Below are 21,368 nucleotides of genomic sequence, written 5' to 3' on the forward strand. Positions count from 1 at the left end.
CCTTCGAAGTAGGCTAACTTTAGCAATAGCATTCATCTCCCATTCCTAGTAGTTCGACCCTTGACTTACCTCTATACTTGTATTTAGGTGTGTTGAGTGATATAAATTTTGTTTGATCGGACAGATTTTAATTTCAACGACCTAGAATTACCCTCCGTCATTTAAGCACAATTGAAGTTTTTTTTTGTTTTTTTTTTTTTGTTTTTTTTTTGTTTTTTTAACACAATTGAATTAATTGATTTCAACTTTAAAGATAGAGAGGTGTTACTTGCAAACCAATACACTAGCCATTAATAGTATTTATTTTGGTCACAATTGAAAAGTTGAATAATTACATGTTTTTAAAATTCTTTGACCCATTTAATTTGTAAAATTTTCATCGATATGTATACAATATATTTATCCCTATAAATTAACTACCCAAGGAAATGATACATACACTAAACGGTCTAAACCTCTTGGAGAAACATTTTACTGGTGAGTATTGTGTTAGGTGATGCAGTGGATAGATTTTGCATGCTTAACTCAACCTATACTATAGGTCAATAAGCTGTGTCTGGTTCTAGGTTCAAAAACACGAGAAAGTTTATGACATTTTTATTAATGCAGGCATATATTGTGCTGGTATGAAGTGAGATAATTACGTCTCCCAATCACCGGCCTTCTTCGACCGTCCTCGAAAGAAGTGTAGTGTTTGTAATTGTTTATTGTGTAATCATGTATGACAATGTCGTCGTAGTAATGAGTTTGTAGTCACTAGGGAAGGCCAGACAACCTTTCTAGCTTTGTTTGTTGTTTCTTATTGTAACCATTGTCTAAAAAAAAAAAACTCATATTTTTACACTTTTAATAAATCACCACAAATTAATTATGGCCTATATATGTTTTAAGCTACTAGCGCGGTTCTCCAAGTAATCAATGTATATTCTCAATTGATTTTATTATCGGTGTTGTTTCTCAAGATTTTTTGGACATTTAATCATCCACCAAGATTTGTGCTTCCCCAAGTTATCAATGTATTTTCTCGACTATTTTTTGTTATTTCGAGTGATTTTTTTTTTTTTAACTTTTTACCATCTATCAAGATTTGGGTTCACCTTGTTGGGGCTCACCAACTTACCATGAAGCCAAAAAATGTGTTCATGGGTTCAAGTTAATGGATGATTAACCAATGTAAGCTAATTTTCTCCCAAAAAGAAAAAGTATAACTTTCACGTTCAATGCAGATTTTTACTTTCTCTAAGTTATTAATGTTTATTCTCGACTGATTTTGTTATCGGTATTGCTTTCCTAAGTTTTTTACTGCACTGAACGTCTATAAACAGAAAGAGCTTTAACAAACTTGTAATACTATTAACAGTGAGTAAAAAAACATCATTCTATTTCTCTATCATTGAGTCAAGTTTCGAAAAATCTAGGTGAATTACAGAATTAAAGTTTTAAAATAATGAGTCATTTCTTTAACATAAGCAACAACAAACACATTGTATATACTACATTAATTAAATCAATATCACAGTTAAATAAACTGACACAATCAAGCTAAGTACTTATGTTGAACCCCTTCTACCGCATTGTTCCATTTACTCTTGCACTCTTCTTTGCCTAATGGCTCCCAACAATCTGCCAACAAACGCAAAGAAATAAAAATTGCACCATGATACGAAAAAATTAGAATAGCAACATGATACGAGGAAAGAATTCATAATCAAATACTTTTTATTTAAAATTTCAATCAATATATACTAACCTTCCACACCTCATCTATGGGATTTTGTTGTCGTATAAGACTACAACTAAAGTCTAATAAATATTAGTTTAGGATGCAGGCTTGGGCCACCACATCAGCATGATAACTTGAATGCTTCAGCACTACTATCCTTGCATAGATCCCAATCAAGAATGAAAGTGGAAATAAAACCCGAGACTGAACAAACTCTTCCCAGGATAATCAAACCAACACATCCAAGCACAACTTTCAAGAATAGACACACAATTACTTCTGCATGCAGCGAAAACTTGACAAGTGACCAAATAATTGTGTGCACCTTCCAAATATTTGTGTGCACCTTCCAAGGGACCATATATAATACTACTCAGTTTGGTTTGACAGCTCGAAGCCTCATTTGCAATTCACATTCAGATAATTGATTACCACTCATTCCTACTCACTCGTCTAAAAATATGTTAATTAGCGGTTGGTAAGAGACTACAGGAAAGAACAAATTGTACTCTTCAAATTGTACTACAATATGAGAATATAATAGATGATAAAAAGTTCTATCTAGCAATTTTAAAACCCAGCCGTGTTTGATAATTCGGCAATACAAAATTTTAAATAACATATATTTCAGGTTTGACTACCTTGTGCACAATCCAATGTCTAATTCATACTCAATACTTTTTCTTTTGAAAAAATTTATTTTCATATTTGTAATTACTCTGTAATGCAGAAAATCGAAGCCAAGGAGATAAAACATTTGAGGGGAGTCCTCACCAATTTTACAGCTTAGTCCTCTATTCTTGTAAAAACAACTTGTAATCTAAAGCTTAAAAATATTAATCACAAAACAACAGCTTTACTCCTACCATAAGACAACAGCTTTACTCTTGCACTTAGATACAACAGCACCCGAAACAAATCTGCACCATATAACCTAGTGTAGGAGTGACATAAAAATTTCTTCTGTAAGTTTGGATTGATTTTAACTTCTAAGAGCTTCATGAACTAACTGAGTTGCATGGCTTTTTGAAAGTATGGTTTTGATTTGTAGTATGCCACTATTGGATAAATATTTATATGACACAAAAAAAAACTAATGGGTAACTCTATAATATATATAGAAAATAGAACCATCATTTTTATTAAACTAAAGAAAATCAATACCAAAACTGGAAAACAAAAAAAAAAAAAAAAAAAAAAAACAGGGGAAACTTAGAAAGAGTACAATGTAACAGCATACCTCCCAAAACAACGCTTATTCCCACTTCTTTCTTATCGTTCAGCATTACAAATCAGCAATTCAAGATTTAATTCAATCCTTCGTAATTTCATTTGGCTAAATATATTCAAACTTTACTTTGAATGTTCCTTTTATTGATAATATATTAATTTTCTCTTTAGATGATTAATTGACATTGCTTAAATCAAGCATTATTCAATTTCATAGTCGTGAAAGGAAAAATACAATGCTGAGTTGAAACTTGAAATGAAGTAAACCAGAATTAACTCAAGAAGGAAAGGGGAAATGGAGTGTAAAAGATATTTATACAATTTTATACAAGTAGTGAGCACTGCAATTAGAAATCGACAACACAATCAAGAAAATTAAAATTGTACAAGTAATCCTCAATTCCTTCACTTCACAAAAATGATCATACCACAAAGATGCAAATCACTATCCACATTAATTCATTAAGAAAATAACATATTGTAGGAATTAGCAGTATTAGTCGAATTAGAGCTTTGAGCTTTCACACTCAGTTTCTTAGCTATGGGAAAATGTAGTATGAGTTGCAAACAATAAACTACTCTACAGTACCTGCACAGAACTATAAAAGTGAGCCTTATAGAGAAATTACCCAATATTTTTTTTATTTTCCAAAAAAAAAATAATACCATACAGCTTCTAGAATCATCTAATATATGACCAACATAATTGCAAACATTATTCTAAGGAATTATATTAAACAGAGAATTGGCCTCTTTCAGTGAACTTCATAGCAAGGAACTAATTAGTCATTTATCTTTTAGCTTAGGAACATCATAATTATCAAACCCAATATCTTCCCTTGAAGTGAAAAAAAATCTAATGTCCTGCATAACTCAAACATTCTCAAAATTACCTTTAACGGTAGGCCGAAGTACTTCGCAACAATTTTTTTTCAGCTACTTGTCAGCGTCCTCAGTGATGATCAAAGCCACTACAGCTAGCGATTTCACCACCCCTACACCGCCACAAAGCACTATGCACTTTTGATCAATCACTTTTAGCAACTTCTAAAGTAGAATCACTTCCAAAATACACACAACTTGCTTAAAAAAAAAAGGCTTGAAACATATAGACTAATTATTCGGCAACTGCTACAGTGCTAGGAATAAGGCACAATAAATATGGAACAAGAACAAATAACACAATAAGAACCTAAACTACTCTTATAAGTTATAACTTCATCAACAGCAGAAATAGGAAATACTTGATTAATAATTGAAGTAACCTATAATCCAAAAGTAGCACAATTCATTCCAAATCAATTCTATACAAAATTTGAAGGAAATATTTACCCTATTCATATCAAAACAGGAACGACCGGCCTTAAGCTTGACGAGCCTCAAAATCCAAGCTCAGCTCGGGCTCCTACAATCTCAAAAAAGCTTTGCTTAGTGACTCAATTAGGTTTGCAAATTGCTAACACATTAGCAACCAAATTTAACTCAATTATCAAATTAGGCACGAAAATTCACATAATTTCTACTCTCTGATGATCATCAACGCAAATTGCACAAATTAAAATTATAGGTAAGATGATTAATTTAATTCTGTAATTTTATTTTGTCGAGTGGTTATATCTATATCCTCTTTAAGTTTTCTTTCTTATGATAATTTGCCCAATTCACTAAAACCCTAGCTATAAAAGAATAACGAAAAATCAAATCGAATTGAAAGCATGTTGAGGTAAAAAAAAAAAATTGAAGTACAAAACCCTATATTGTGAAATTGATATTTGATGATTGATCAAAACAGACATATTACCTCAAAACTATCTGATGAGGGAGATGAAGCTCAGAAGTTGCTTTAATGAAGAAATGAGAGTATACTTGGATGGAGAGGTACATGAAGTGCTTAAATAACTTAGAGCAAGCCCAACTTTTTACAGAGTTGGAAATTCCTAAATTGGAGAAGGTCGGCTTAACATACATGTAAACATTGAATTGAAGAAGACGCAGTGAAGCTTAATTTTGGATACAATTCAATTTCAGATGGGAGAGAGTGAATCAAAAGGAGAGGAGATATTAGATGATTGAATCAAAACAACATGAATGAAAAAGGGAAAAGCAAAATAAGAGGATGAGAGGAAAACCGGGAAATGCAAAACACCAGAGAACTTAATTACAAGGCCAAAAATGGAAATTCTCTGTTACTAAGCTACAGTACCCCGAGTACTGTTCATAAGCAACAGTAATTTTGTTGCTCATATTTATAGAAAGGTTAAAGATAAGTAACATTTTGGCTCGATAAATGTGTAATATGTACGTAGATTTGCTATATTTTAATATGAGATTACATTGGTTGATTTGTTTGTCATGTAATCTATATGAAGAAGCTAGAGAAACAAACCCGGGGCATTGCTCGGGTCACTAACTAGTTAATTATTTTATTAGGCGTGATTTCAAGTACAAATTCCCTTTAAACCTGCAAAAATGGGCGTAATCAAGCAATAACAATAAATCATGAATTATCAAGCAACATATGATCAATATATCAATCATTATCAAAGCATCGTTAGTAGTAAGATCCTAGACATAGTATTAAACAGACTAATAACAAATCCTAGCATGTCACTAATTTAATAACAAAATCAAAGTGTTATCCTAAACATGATACTAGAAACCAAAATCAACATCCTAAACATGATGCTAATTAAATATGATTTCTACTCCAAAATCAAAAGAATAATTCAGTAATTAAATACTTACTTTGATATGCCTCGACCTTTAAAACAATACACATGTTAGTAAATTTCAAGAAAGCAAATCAATAAAGTAAATAATAAACTAAATTAATTAAGAATTGAAATATGGATTTGGGACCAAACCCTCATAACTATCAACCTTTCACGTCGAGGTCGAATGCAACGTCGAGTAAGGATTGGAGTATTTGAATCTCTCGAAGGAGGCATTGTGATTGATTTAGGGGAGTATAAAGGATGGGTTTAGGCTAGGAACATGGGTGTTTAAGAAAGAGAATTGATGATGGTTATTGATGGTAATTGTCCATGATCTAAAACAGGGGAAAACGACCTTTATTAATAAGGAATAAAGAGAGTCAAAATAATCAAGAAAGATCAGAAATTCAAATCGAAATAAAACTGATTTAACGCGACGCGACAGAATTGTCGCGCCGCGTTGGTTCCTGTCGCGCCACGACAGTTTGTTGTCGCACGATAGTTTAATTGATAATCTTATATTATTTGTATAGAATTTGATTTCTAATGGAATTATGTTTGCAGAAGATCTCTGAATGTCTTTGAATTTGAACGGGATAATTAAGGACTATCATATGAGAAATTTTATTCAATCTCAAACTCTTTGACCTTTATCTTTTCAAAAAAGATAGATTAGAACGTTCTAGAGGATTCTAAAAGTTCTTAACTGATTTAGGATTAGGAGTATGATCGTATAGGGCCTGAATAAAGTATTTCATTCCCATATAATCATTAGGTTGTAGCTAAAGTAGACCTAGGCTCGGTTTAGTATTTTGGCCATAACTTATTCATTTTAAGTCAAATTTGGGCTTATAAATTTATAATATATCGTTGGAAAGCTCTTTTCAAGCCCCATCCAACTAAACAATAATTGGATATATTGGGAATATGGACCAAGATAATCTGGTTTGGACGTTTTTATGGTTTAGACACGAATGAATGATTTTTAGGACACAAGATGAATGATTTTGGGTTTAAAGGCACGAAATGAATGATTTTGGATTCAAATGCTTTAGAGTTAGGTTAGAAATATGGTCAAGGTCTAAGGGAACTTTGGAGACTCTTCAACTCTTTACCGAACTCGTAAATCAGAACATGAAAGGTACTCATCACTGTGTTTGGTTCTGGGGGAGACACGATTTAATGTCTATACATCCTATCCTTATTAATTAAAGGTATATGATTATGTGAGTATGTATGTGTCACATGCATAGAGTACTAGTATAATCAAGCCTAAGCTACATCATCGAAATCCAATTAAAGAGACTGCTATTAAGATACGCAAATAATATCTTTTTTAATAATCTATATCTATATATACTATATATTAAAAAGCGTTTCCAAAGAAGGTTAGGTGCCATGTGGCACTTTCCTCAATCAATTGAGTTTTTCATTCACGTGCTTAAAAATATAGCTTGGTACAAGATTTGAACCTACAACCTTAAGTTTGAAACCATAGTGTTGGCCGCTAAACTATTGCCATATTATATGTCATTACATCACAATTAAATATAAATAAAGATTTCAATAATCATGGAATTAATGCAATAATTCTAGCCATCGCCCGAGCCTACAACTAGTTATTTATAATTTGTAGGATCTTTGGATATAAAATTTGTAGCATTATAATTGAGGTACAATTAAATACGGAGTAGTATATACACATCAAAATTAATGTTATACTTATCAAAATGGTATCATCTGAAATCATTATTTGGAAGTAAGGTTAAGAAGAGGAGAGCAAACTCCAAATGCTGTCCTCCCCGAGTGCCACATCAGCAACAACGTGATATCTCAATGGAGACAATTATGTTTATAACACTTTTGATAACATACCGATTAAGCATGAAAAAAGAGGAAATTATCTTCTATAAACATAAATCAAACAATAAGATATTTTCAGAAGATTTTAATATTCTTTCCTTTTACAAACTGATATGGCACGGGTGCATTCTAGTTGCAATTATTTAAGAACGAAGAAAGCATAGATTAAAGATGAAATCATGTAGGTTGTGTAAAAATCCAAATATTTTCTTTTGACAAGGTAGAAATCTAAATATTAAAGGATGAATACTTCGAGAATTATTCTAGTACAATCGTTTTGTCTCTAATTATTTGACACATATCTTTATTTTTGGGTAATGCTATATGTAGCCCTAAGAGCTAAAAATAAGCATTTAGTATATTTTATAATTGGTATTAGTTTAGGACGACATGACAAAATCATTTGCAAATCAGTGTAATTAATGTAATTATTATTATTATTTATGTTTCTTATAAGTAGCCCTAAGAGCTATGTATCCCCATTCTGAGGATAATCGGCCGGAAAGCCTCGCAGAAAGCCTTCCACTGGCAGGCGATCTTGTTTTTCACAGGATTTCTCGTATCGTTTTCTTTATCATTACTTTCATTTCATGAATTTTGATTGATAAATACATAGTACAAACTGAAAATAAATATAATTGCGAGGATATTACTACCGAAGATTCCCAATTTGGAGACCGTGAAAAGGCAACAATAGTGACCCGAACTCAATATAAAAGTAATCATAAAAGTTGAGCATTTTGAGGAAAACAAAACTTAAATGAAAATGAATTCCGATTATTAACATTATACGCGTGTCATTAATCTACCTCTTACCTTTTCATTTGTTTTCCTCTTTGGAGTTTCTCGCTCTTAAGCTGCATCTTTCTCTCTCCTCCATTGAAGCTGCTTCTGAGCTTTTTCTACTCCATTGAAGCTGCTTCTAAGGTAAGATAATTTTATTTTACCATATCATCGAATATCAATTTCACAATCTAGGTTTTACATTCACACAATCGTTTATTTGATTGTCAGTACATTCAATTTAGGGTTCTTCTAAGTTGAATTATTGAATTGTTAGCTATAATTACTGATGTTATGAAGATTATAACTAGCGATTGTGTTATTAGAGTTTTGCATGTGCTAATTACTTTGATGTTCTTAAATAAGAAGAATTTTATGTGAATTTTGGAGCTTTATTTGATAATTGAGTCAAATTGGTTGCCAATGTGCTGCATTTTTTGAGCCTAATTTGATAATTGAGTGAAAGTTTGATGTTGTATTGCATTTTTCGAGTGTCATTGAGCTCATGAGCCGAGCTGAAAAATTTTGAGGCTATTGGAGCCCTAGCCAAGCTTTGGTTTTCTGGCTCGTCGTGCTTCGAGCTTGATCTGAACCTGTTTTAATTCTATTTAGCTCAAATATTGGGCCCTAATTAACCCTTTTCAAATGTGTGTGCTTTTTATAAATGCCTATTGATTATTTTGTAAATAAGCATATATGACATTGTAATTTTTTTTTTCTGCAATGTGAATAATTAGGTGTTTGATGCGCAGAAAATCTCGTCGTGTGAAAGATGGTAATATATGATGCTCTCTTTTCATTTACCTGGTGTCTTGTTTATGTTCTTGAGTTCTTGTATTGATTGAATTTGCATTTTTTACGATGATTCGTTAATTGTACTGTTAAAATATGTAGACTGGGAACCTCACAGACAATGAAAGCGAAAACTTTAGCTGGAGTAGTGATGATGACGTAGAAAAAGAGAAAGAAGTTTTTGATACAGGCTCTTCTTTGACTACTCTCAGTGCGTTTAATGGCACTGCTGAGGTGAGTAATAAATTTTCTTCGTATTCTTTCCTTCCTAAACTAGCTTAATTTAACTTCTAGAATCTAGATTTCATTTGAATGTATACTACTCAAAGTTCTTTCCCCGTGTTTCACCAAATTTGTCAACTTCCGTGTGGTTTTTTGCTTTTTTCAGATAAACCTCTTTGTTTTCAAATTATGTTTTGTTGGGAAAGATAGCCTTTACAGATGCTTTTCTATATCTTTCCCATTGATTTTGAAACTTTGGAAATTGAATTTGGATTCAGGCATCCCGTTTTTAATGGTAAAAGATATGGCCTCTTAAAGAATATTATGCACAAGTAAATGACAATTAATGCTGTAAGCCTGTAAAACAAAGGTGACTAGTGTTGTCACATTACATATTCAGAGACACGGACTCATCTTTGATTTGGTCACATTACAATTGATACGGACTCAGTTTTAGGTGCAAAGGTTAAAAGATTTTGCTTTTTCCACTTTACTTATCATGTGTCTGGAACTTATCAATTAGATTTCCACTTTGCTTATCTTGTAGTGGTCAAACTTGTATATACATTCTCCATGTTTTCTTTGTGATGTTTCTATTAAGAACTGGTAATAGACAATAAGGCTTTACTTCTTTGTGGATTTGTGCCCCACTTTTCTGAGAGAATTGAAGGTTTCCCGATTACAATTGCATAGTTTGTATGTTTGTAGTTTGTACCTATGATAAGGGGCATTATATCATTAAAGTTTCTTGTTTGCAATATTGTCTGCTGTCAACTAAGCTCGGAATCTCTCTGTTTCAAGGGAAGCTCCTCTTCCGGGCCTTCCTCGACATTGTTTCGCCATTTTGTTGGAGCAGGTTTCTCAGAAAGTTTGGTTGCAAAAGCAATCGAAGAAAATGGTAATTTTGCCCCTTTGTTTGGCATATTCAATCATGTTTCCATGAGCCATTTAGCTTGCTGAATTATCTTTATTTGATTTGAGCAGGAGAAGGAAATATGGACTCCATTCTAAATGCTCTTCTTACATATTCGGTTAGTTACTGACTAGCTTCATCCTTACCTATTTTGTTTCTGACTTTCTGTTAGACTATTACCTCTTTATTATTAATTGTTGGTTTGCATTTTTGAGTTCAAACATTGACCATCAACATTATTATGGTAAATATCAATAAAGTTTATAGACCAATTTTCAAAAAATATTGGGTTTCTGACAGAAGGATAGGGTGTCTCTTCTAGACTTAGAAGAAAAAATAGATGTTGAATACTGTGTTTGCTTTTTCTAACAGGACAAAATATAGCCTGAACAATGTCTAATCATGTGATTTTATGGGAATAACATGTCTTTAAATATTCCATGTTCATGTTAATCATGTATGTCAAATGCTTGGATATTGATTATAAAATGTTAAATGTTAATCACTAATTATAATAGTAATTGGAAACGAGATAGTTGTGACATGTGTGCTACCTCCTCCTTTCCTAAAAGACCTACCAATACTGAAAAAGCAATTTTTAGGAACATTGGTATTATTATATAATATAAGTGGACCATTTGTGGTTAATATGATTATATGAGAGATTTTCTTGGGCACAATTGACATTTAAATAGTTATGGTTTATTGGCCAATTCTTAAAGTTAAGATGAACTACCAAAATGTAATCAAAGCTTTCAGAGATTGGCTGGTTGTGGTGAGGGACAAGCGTTTGAATAATGTCAGACTACACTAAAATGGTATTTTGCAATCATGGACTGCACTTTTTATCCTGCACCAAAGCAAATCATTTGTCATGAAGTGCTGGGCTGTTTGGTGTAGAACCTCCTCTGTATCATTAATGGAGTTTTGCTCTTAGGTTGAATCTAAACTTTAATTTCAATCATTCTTGAAGTGTGAGGAAGGTAATTGTGCTTCTTCTCCCATGGTAGTCAGGGTTGTGAATTAAATTGCTCTTGGTGGTGCTTATCATGCTTTGCTTGAACTCCTAGGAGTGTCATCAGCAAGTGTAGAACGGTAACAGTTATATTCTTAGAAGCATATTGGAATGGGAAGTTCGATATTTAAAATCATGTACTAATCATATTTATTAGGTTTTGATGTACGCCTTATATTAGTTTCTATGAAGCGAACTATTCTTCTATTAGTACTTTTCTTTTCTTCTGAAATTGTTTTTGTGAAGTAAAAAAATAAAAGTTGTTAAATAACTGTCTAAAAAATTTAAAAAATATTGAGGGGCATTAATGTTATACGCTACTTGGACAATAGGAAAACACTCTCATGTCCTGATATTACCCACAAACTAGTCTGTTAATCTTAGTTTGATTCTTAAAAACAACCAACCAAACAAAATACCTATAAAATTATTCATGATACTAAAAATATATGAATGGTACATTGATATTCTGATTTTTCTGAATAAAGGTTATTGGTTTTGCTGATCCTTAACTTCTGGTTATCATCGCTTTGTGTTGCTTATCAACTTCATATTGAGGCGTTGTGATGTCTTTCCTCAAAAGCCTGTACCTATTACCATTGTACACCTTGCCTGCATTTTGTCAAGGTTAGTGTATGGAGAACAATCATATAAGAAGGATTTATATATGGTTTTCAATGATATGGTAAAGGCCTTTGATTAAGTACCAAGGGAGATACTTTGGCGGGCTTGACATTTTGTGTATATATATATTCACATCATTAAGGACATGTATGATGGAGCTAGCACGAGTGCATGAACCAATTGTACCTATTACCATTGTACACCTTGCCTGCATTTTGTCAAGGTTAGTGTATGGCCACGTAATGGAGCAAACGAGACTCCGGTAAGGAGACTAGAAAACTCGGAGGATAGTGATTGAGAATGATGTGAACTTTTTGGGGATTATGGATAGGGTGGTCAAGGGAAAAAAAAATCTATGCCGAGGACATTGTCATGACTTTATATGTAAATTAATGTCAGCTTTATAGAATATCGATGCTGAGGACATGTCATCACTGATGATAAGTTTCGAGTCAGGATTGCATGTACGTGCTTAATTTCTACCCTGCATATAATTCTTCTGATTTACTATCTAGGAAGCTGGAGGTCTGAGTTTGACAATATTATTATATGCATCCCTCATATAAATTGCATCCAACTAATTCCCTTCCTTATTGGATTTGTGCATTTGCAAATTAAACATATAAGTTGTGTAGACACATTGCCAAGAATTATCTTTAGCAATTTATTTCCTGGATTTGTTTCTATTACATCTGAGGTCAGGACAGTGTGCTAAATGATGGGACACAGTTATTTTGTATGTATATTTGTGTTTATAATCATGTAGACGCTAACACATCTAGAAGTCTAGAACTATTCCTAGAAGTCTAGAACTATTCCTTACTAATTTACTGTCCTCTTTGGAGACGCTAACACATCTAGAAGTCAGAACTATTCCTAGAAGTCTAGAACTATTCCTTACTAATTTACTATCCTCTTTGGACCTCAGAATCCAGATCTCTCTATCTAGTATGTTGTTTCAACAGCAACAACAACAACAACAACAAAGCCTTAGTCCCAAAATGATTTGGGGTCGGCTAACATAAATCGTCATAGGGAATTGTACGACATAAAGAAAATGACATAAAAAATCATCATTTAAAGGAGTTTGAAAAAAGGTGAGTAAAGTGTGAGTAAACGATAGAGCATTTAAGTAAAATTAGGGGAGTTTTAAAAGAGAACAAATTCAAAAAGATTTTAAAGAGTGTTTAAAACGTTGAAGTAGAAAACATAAAGGTTTGAGAAAACTTTAGCACAGGAAAACAATACAGTTCATAAAACATTGGTGGGCTAAAAATAAAAATCTAGTAAGTTGTTTGCTGGATATAATTTTTAATATCTGATGTCAAGGCAGTGTATTAAATAACGTTTGGCACGTTTAAGTTGGAGTTGGAATAATGTTAAAGCTTAGGCAGTTGGCCTAGACCAAGCATAGTGTACATCTTGATTGAATCATGTAGTTAATTTTACAGATACTACGGGGTATATTATGTGAAAAATATAGTAACTTGTGGACCTTTATCATATAAAAAATAAGAATATATCATTAAAAATGTAGACTGTGTGTTATCTTTTTCCTTTTTTAATATATAAAACTCAAGAAGACAGAAGTCAAGAGGCATTCTTGTCATGGTAGCTCCTTGAGGTGCTCTAACAGTACACTACAATACTACATACAATTACCCTCTTTATTTCTAATCCTCATATTGTAATGCTCCCTGAATTATATACTGGTTAGATGTTAAAATGGTCATCACTTGCAAAGTTGTAAGGTTTTGTTTGTTGTGATCAAATTTATTTTATTCTTGAGATTTGAGAAACCTCTTTGATCTTGATGAAATAAACCCATTTGGTATAAATGTAGAGTCTCTTGCTAAAATTAAATATAGCTGATTTTTATTTATTATATCTTCTTGATTACTGCTATTTGATATTTTATGTAATGGTGTTGTAAATATGGTTTTTGTCTGTAAGTCTTATATTTGACTTGCAACTGATGCATTTGGTACAAAAATGTTTTTATGTGTTTCTGGAATAATCTGATGTGTCTTGATTCTTTGATTTGACTAGCGGCTTTGCAATAGCTGTCATCTGTGTATCAACGATTTGAATGGAAATAGCTTCTTGATTTTTGGCATACTTTTTAATAAATTGCATGTCATTGATTAATAGGCCTTGGAAAGCTCTCCCTCTGATGCGGTAGATATTGAAAAATCTTCAGCAACAGAGCAAAATGGAGGTGATCAGAAGATTGACACAGATTCTGACTTCTGGTCCTCAGATTATGACGAAACTATTCCTGATGATTTATCTGATTCAGATAGCTGTCTTGGAACGGAGGTGACTCTCGTATTTACTTCTTTATGTGATGAACTGGTATTTAGTGCTTACTCGTGCAAATAACTCTAAAATTAGAGAGAAAGATTGATTCTTTGAATAATGTAGATAATCTGATTTTTGTAAATTGCAAGAAATAAAAAGATGGAAGCTTTAAGATTGATTGATAATGGTGGAAGGGTTACAAAAGTAATTTAATAGCTTAAGGCTATCAATCTTCGATAGTGAGTTTAGCTCACAACTCTCCAATAATGGCTTTAGGCCATAACTTGCCAAAAGGTTCTCACCAAATTTCTGCCTACCTATTTCCTTCGCTTCCCTCTCTAGATATACTAAGGACTATTAACCTAGTGAGCTAATATTACTAGAATACCTATACTACCCCTCAGGTTGATTGATTACAATGCTGCCCCCCTAAACTTCCACCTTGTCATCAAGGTAGATAATAATCGGCATTCGATTTCCGGCCTTAGCAACGATGATCACTGTTCCAGCTCTTGAATAGGCCAAAAGTAAGAGTGGGCTGCATTGAAGATTGCTGTTCACTGTTGGACCGGAGCCTTAACATAAAAAATGTAGCAACTTGCCAATGAAAGTAATTGAGTTTTGGGTGAGATGAATGGGGTATGCATGGGAACAATCAGTGTGCAAGTTGGGGAAAAATAAAGTGTAGCTTGGTGTGTATGCTAGGATCAGGTCAACAATTGTTTGAATAGATGGAATTGGGAGTTGGAGGGTATAATGTGGGTTAAAATATATGGCAGGTGAATTTGGCTTAGCAATAAAAGAGTTAACCTCAAGCTCAAATCTTTTAGCCAGAACCGATTTTAGGAAGGGCTTCAAATATGGGAATGGTTTATAAAGGTGCTGGGTGATAGAAGATTGCAGGGTAGAGATGTTAAGCTTTAGAACATATATTAGGGAAGTGGGCCATGTTGTCATGGGCCTAAGGCCCTAAGTTAAGGGTCTGACTTCATAGAGTGAGCTACTGTTGGACTCATTAGAGTATTTAAAGAACAACATTGCCACATAATTTGAAATGGCTGAGTAGATATCACGTTCTCTCATTAGGCAAATACCAGTAGGCTCAGCAATTTCCTCACCCCTTGCCACGTCATCAGAACTGATACTTACAGTTCTACCCTTACTAGTTCCTTCCACTATTGGCTTCCTCTCCAAGCCAAAGACTTTAGTCAAGCTTCTGCCAAAAGCTGCTTTGTCTGCATTTAGGAAGCCACCAAGTAACCACTCCTTTTGAAACCTCTCATCTGCTCTACCTCCAACAAAAACACCCCCCGCCGGTAAACCCCCGGCAAAATCACCGCGCCCCTGCTGCGTGAATCCACCACGACCAACACCACCTTTGCCATGGACGTTCCTGCTCCTTCCACCACATTTTGCTCCGACGAGCCACCCGTGTCCACCACCACACGGACTGCCCCCAGAATTTTCTCCAACAACGAAGGGTGAACCATCACCGTTTCTTTTGCTTGAATCCTCTTTGGGCCCGCTGCCAGATCCGCTTGCTCCGGACCCGCCTTTCACAAAACCTTCTCTATTCAGGCCACTGCTAGCGCTGGTCTCACCACTACGCTCATCTTTTCCGGCCAAAACTCAGGGACCACCGCCTGATCCACTACCATTGGCGCCCTCCTTTTCGAAACACCCTCCTGTCCCACCACCATAAAAAACACCAGCATCTCTCCTTCGCACAATACAGAAAACACCGCTAAATTCACGAGCCCCACCACCAGATGCTTCACCTTTCGACTCGCTTGCCCCTCTACCAAAACCACTTGTATCATAAAACCCACTTTTACCTCTACCAGTAAACCCATCTCCAAAATCTCCAAGTGTTCCACTAGATTTGTCTCCTCCAAAACCCTTATCTACGCAATTCAACTCACCGCCAAGGTTTTCCAAACTACCAACAGTAACACCCTCTACAAAAATCCCCTTATCATCCTCTACTCTATGGTGTACCTGCTCCTCCACAGCATTATTTGCATTTTCAATTTCATCTTCCAATTTTGCTTGATAATCTCCTTCCTTCCTCTTCATTGGTGAAGAAGCTTTGTTAGCGATTTTGTCCAAATTTCTTTGAACATTTTTTATGATTCTCATCGTGCTTTCCTCTATCTCCTTTGAGAATATCGGAGGTGACACCTTCGTTTCCACTTCGATTGATTGTGGCAGAACTGGAGTTGGTTGCTCATGTCAAGGCGTTATAGATGACGAGCCGAAACGACTCGCCAACACTCTCTTTAGAACCCGCCACTCACGTATCGGTAGCCAGTAGCCACCTGTGTTCACATTCAAACCACTCCAACGCTTTGCCACTAAGCCCAATGAAGGCAGCCTCCAATTTTACCTCATTAAACTGGAAAAATTGGAAAGTATCCTCTAGTTGAAGTACCCAGGTATCCAGATTCCTTCCATTAAACTCAGAAAGTTGAAGCTCACATCGGACTCTTCGTTCGTCATTCAGATCTGAAATTCCACGCTCTCTCTTGCTGGAAATGTATGGAAATCCCTCTGGGATCCAATTTTGCATAAGCTGTGATGCCTCTCTTCCAGCAATAACAAACACCAATTTTTTTTTTTAAATTCGTAGTGGTGGTTTCGGGCACCAGACAGCCAGGAACACCGCTCTGATACCAAGTGTGATGAACTGGTATTTACTGCTTACTCGTGGAAATAACAGTAAAATTATAGAGAAAGATCGATTCGTTGAATAAAGTAGATAATCTGATTTTTGTACGTTGCAAGAAATAAAAAGATGGAAGCTTTAAGATTGATTGATAATGGTGGAAGGGTTACAAAAGATAATTTAATAGCTTAAGGCTATCAATCTCCGATAGTGAGTTTAGCTCACAACTCTCCAATAATGGCTTTAGGCCATAATTCTCCAAAAGGTTCTCAGTTCTCACCTACCTATTTCCTTCCCTTCCCTTCCCTCTCTATTTATACTAAGGACTATTAACCTAGTGAGCTAATATTACTAGAATACCTAAACTACCCCTCATTAGGTTGATTAATTACACTTTACCAGCATTCTTCGGTTCCCTAGGAATACATTTATTGAAATTTCCCCAATTTCCTCTACTCATCTATAATCACGATGACTAGTATATAATATCACGAATTCTAGGGCATATTTTGATGAATTATTTAGCTTACCTTCTCTTTCTTAAAATCCTGTATATTGTAAATAGTCACAGCTTTCCATTTTAACCGCATGTTTGTCAATTGCAGGAAACATCTGGCTCTTTGTCAGAGAAGGATCAGAAACTGTTGTTTTTGGCTGATATGGGTTATCCCGTGGAAGAAGTCAAAATAGCTATAGAAAGATGTGGTATGTAGAGCTCTCAAATGGTTGTCACACCATAGTTGGTTCTTCTCCGTACTTTTTAGTTCTTTTGTTTCTTTTTATTTCCCCCTTTCATCCATTTATAAGTCATAGTGAGATTATGTATTGTGATGCACCATAGTCCATAGCTTGTTTCTTTGATTCACCATAGCTTGTTTCTTTTGCACATGCTTTTGCTAATCATTTCCTCTTCATATACAGGCCCAGAATCCTCTCTTGAAGAGTTAGCTGACTTTTTATGCGCTGCTCAAATGGCAAGGGCATCAGATGCTACATACGTAGATCCACCAGCCAAACCAAAGGTGGTGTTTGTAACCCTTTAGAATGTTCACATCACATTGATTCATATTATAGTACCTAGGATAGAGGTGTCCAAACCACGAAAAATATCCAATTCAGATTTGGACTCCCATGGACACAATAATTTAGCATAAGTCAAATTTGAAAATTGACTCGACCCGACCTCACTAAACCCGAACCGATCATCCAAATTGACACCCCTAAAATTCTAGGGGTGAGCATAACGGGGTGCCCTTTTAGAATTCTCAGAATCGGAACTTGTTGCAACATGTTCCTCAAAATCAAACCGGAATTGAGCCTGTTGAGAAATGTGAATTGGAACCTGCAATTCTGGTTTATGATGGTACCCTGTCTATACTTCGTACATTTATGCAAAATTACTTTTAAAATATTAGGATGGTCCTAAATTTATAACTCGCTAATACAACAAACCAAAAGTAGTTGTTTAGCAAATTTTAAATCTGTTATTTTTACTTTTTTTTAAAACAATTGGGCTTGAATTGGTGAATGATTTAGGATTAAGTGATATTTTTACCGTAGAGGTTAAAACTGAGAACCTGAACCAGAACCTGTTGCAATGAGTTCTCAATTTTACTACCCGGAATTGGAACCTGTGGTTTATTACAGATTCCGCTTCCGATGTAGGGAATTTTTGCTCACCCTTGAAGTATCTATCTGATGCCAGTATTTCACAATTGTATCTACTGCTGTTAGTTATGCTATTTTCCATTTTATTTTAATTGTATTACGCTCACTTATCTATCATGCTTGCTTCTTGGTTCAAGCAGCTTTATAGTGATTATGCTAAACATAAAAAGAGGAAGTTGCTTGAGTATGAGATGAGGAAGAAAAAGCAAAAAGGACTTTTCGAGGATGATGAGCCAATTCGCCTCCCCAAACCAATGATAGGGTTTGGAGTTCCTACCGAGCCATGTCTTCCTTTTCGTAGAACACTACCAGAGGCAGCCATAGCTCCTCCATACTTTTATTATGAAAATGTGGCTCTTGCCCCTAAAGGAGTTTGGGACACTATCTCTCGCTTTTTGTATGATGTTCAACCTGAATTTGTTGATTCAAAGTACTTCTGTGCTGCTGCAAGGAAGAGAGGATATATTCACAATCTTCCAGTGGAAAATCGATTCCCTCTTCTTCCTCTTCCCCCTCGCACCATAAATGAAGCATTGCCCTTGACTAGGAAATGGTGGCCACATTGGGATCCAAGAACAAAGCTCAACTGTTTGCAAACTGCAATTGGTAGTGCAAAGCTGACGGAGAGAATCCGCAAGGCACTTGAAGATTATGAGGGTGACCCTCCAGACCATGTGAAGAAGTACGTTCTTGATGAATGTAGAAAATGGAATTTGGTTTGGGTTGGCAGAAATAAGGTTGCCCCTCTTGAACCTGATGAAGTAGAAATGTTGTTAGGATTTCCTAGAAACCACACTAGGGGAGGAGGAATAAGCAGGACCGATAGATTTAAGTCACTTGGCAACTCATTTCAGGTATGACAGAATTTGCTAGCTTTAATATTATTCTGTTGATGCTCTGATAGTGAAGAGTCTTATTTTTATTTTTATTTTTTTCCCCTACTTCAGGTTGATACAGTTGCCTACCACCTCTCGGTCCTAAAAGATTTGTTCCCAGGTGGCATCAAAGTGCTTTCTCTTTTTTCTGGAATTGGAGGTGCTGAAGTTGCTCTTCACCGTTTGGGAATACCATTAAAATTTGTAGTGTCAGTTGAACTTGCTGAAGTGAATAGAAATATTCAAAGGAGTTGGTGGGAACAGACTAACCAAAAAGGTATTTTGATTGATATTGTTGATGTGCAGCAGCTGACTAGTGATAGGTTGGAGCAGCTGATAAATAGATTTGGGGGCTTTGATTTGATTATTGGAGGAAGCCCATGCAATAATCTAGCTGGTAGTAATAGGGTAAGTAGGGATGGACTCGAGGGTAAGGAATCTTCACTTTTCTTCGAATATATCCGTATTTTAGACTCAGTCAAGTGTATCATGGGGAAGAAACGATGACCGATTGTAATCTCCATTTTTCCAGATGTAACTCCATAAGTGATAAGCCCCTGGCTATTAATTCTGAATAATCTGATAAAATAGTTGGTTAATGAACATTTCAAAGTGTTAGTTATGTCCTAGCACCATCTTAACCTTGGTGAAAAATCTAGGAATAATTTTTTTTTTTCCTTTTTCCCTAGTGGGCTTTTAACCAATTCATTGCCTTGGGTTATAATGTGTACTGAATTCCTGCATGGACAGAAGCAGATTCAGCATGTAAGACGGTGAAATTATTGCAATAATCTTATCTTATACATTGTCCCTTTGTAACTAAGTCGATTGTCTATATATTTTTCATTTTTCAAAGTTTGGAACTGCTTATGAAAAGTAATTACCCTAATATGCAATCCACAAATAAACATTTCCATGTTTTCTACAATTTTGCGATTGTGATATGAACTTGACTGATAGCAGTGTAAATACTTCAGACTGAGGATTTGTTGCTGTGTAATGAATCATGAGCTGAAAGCTAGATTAACTATTAAACATCTTTTCCTTTCTGCCATTCCATCATATGATTTATATTTTTGTGAACTGATGTTCTTGGCTTTTTTGGATGTCGGCGAGTACCCCAAGATTGATCATTCCAAATTTGTTACAGACTTCACTCTTCCGAGCTGTTTTTTGTTCTAGTCATTCTCAACGCCATTTCAGAATTGATGTGCCCCAAACTTGAAAAGAGTGTTGCTTGAATCATTTTGATGTTGTCAAAGTGCATTTAAAAGACTAGTAGCTTATAAAAGGAGCACCTTCCATTTAAAAGCAGCACAAACATCAACAATGACAATAAGACAAGTATTTGGCTATAGAAAACAATTCTTGCCTCTTTAACTATAAGTCAGACATAAGCTAAGGGGTCAAGATAAGGATGTTGATCTTACTTGATTTACTTTACGGTGGTATAGGATAATTACCTATGTTGCACAGATTGCTCGGATTAGTGTGTTGTGTCGTGTTGAAGTATCGGAGGATCCGACACGGACACTCGACTCGACTTATAGCAAGGTGTCGAAGAAACATAGATAATTACTTTACGGTTTTTTTTTTTTTTTTTTTTTTTTTTTTTTTTTTTTTTTTGACAGAAAGAACTAGAAAGGAAAAACAAACCACTTAAAAAGACCAAAAAAGAAACTCCCGAACACGAGCCTTCCCAGCCAACCAATGCGCTGGAGATACCCATTGCCTAGGAACTTTCTGAATCTTGCAGGCCTCAACAGTAGCCAAAAGAGCCTGAATATCCTGAATAACCAGCACAGAGAAATGTCGTCACGTTGTTTCTGGGCCAATGTCATACAAAGAGGTTCGCAATCAGAGAAAATAAGGATTCTACGAAAACCCCTTGCGTGGACATGTCGTAACCCCCAGTAACAAGCCTGTAACTCAGAATGGAGAGCTGAGGAGGAGAAAGAAGCACGGGCATTACGGGGCTTT

At 34.9% G+C, this 21,368-nt stretch overlaps 1 protein-coding gene across 2 annotated transcripts; it reads left to right on the forward strand.

The window, feature by feature from the left end:
- The first annotated feature begins 8,328 nt into the window (after nt 1-8,328).
- Nucleotides 8,329-20,225, forward strand: LOC145593597 (DNA (cytosine-5)-methyltransferase DRM2-like). Of its 2 annotated transcripts, none has more exons than XM_081649870.1 (10): nt 8,329-8,457; nt 9,051-9,088; nt 9,208-9,339; nt 10,129-10,225; nt 10,312-10,358; nt 14,031-14,198; nt 17,451-17,550; nt 17,767-17,867; nt 18,654-19,367; nt 19,461-20,225. In XM_081649870.1, exons 2-10 carry the CDS (start codon nt 9,086-9,088, stop codon nt 19,893-19,895), a joined length of 1,797 nt encoding a protein of 598 aa, XP_081505996.1. In that variant the 5' UTR covers nt 8,329-8,457; nt 9,051-9,085; the 3' UTR covers nt 19,896-20,225. The 2 variants fall into 2 exon arrangements, with proteins under 2 accessions (XP_081505996.1, XP_081505997.1); XM_081649871.1 differs by having other exon boundaries at nt 8,380-8,457; nt 9,066-9,088.
- Nucleotides 20,226-21,368: the final 1,143 nt, after the last annotated feature.

Source organism: Chenopodium album, chromosome 19 (genome assembly GCF_948465745.1).
Source record: "Chenopodium album chromosome 19, dcCheAlbu1.1, whole genome shotgun sequence".
NCBI classification, from domain to species: domain Eukaryota; kingdom Viridiplantae; phylum Streptophyta; class Magnoliopsida; order Caryophyllales; family Amaranthaceae; genus Chenopodium; species Chenopodium album.

Bases quoted from the DNA above. Each gene is read 5' to 3' on its own strand.
- LOC145593597 (XM_081649870.1), top strand. The intron at 9,340-10,128 runs GTGAGTAATAAA...CTCTGTTTCAAG, and splicing joins CGTTTAATGGCACTGCTGAG to GGAAGCTCCTCTTCCGGGCC. The intron at 17,868-18,653 runs GTGGTGTTTGTA...TGGTTCAAGCAG, and splicing joins ATCCACCAGCCAAACCAAAG to CTTTATAGTGATTATGCTAA.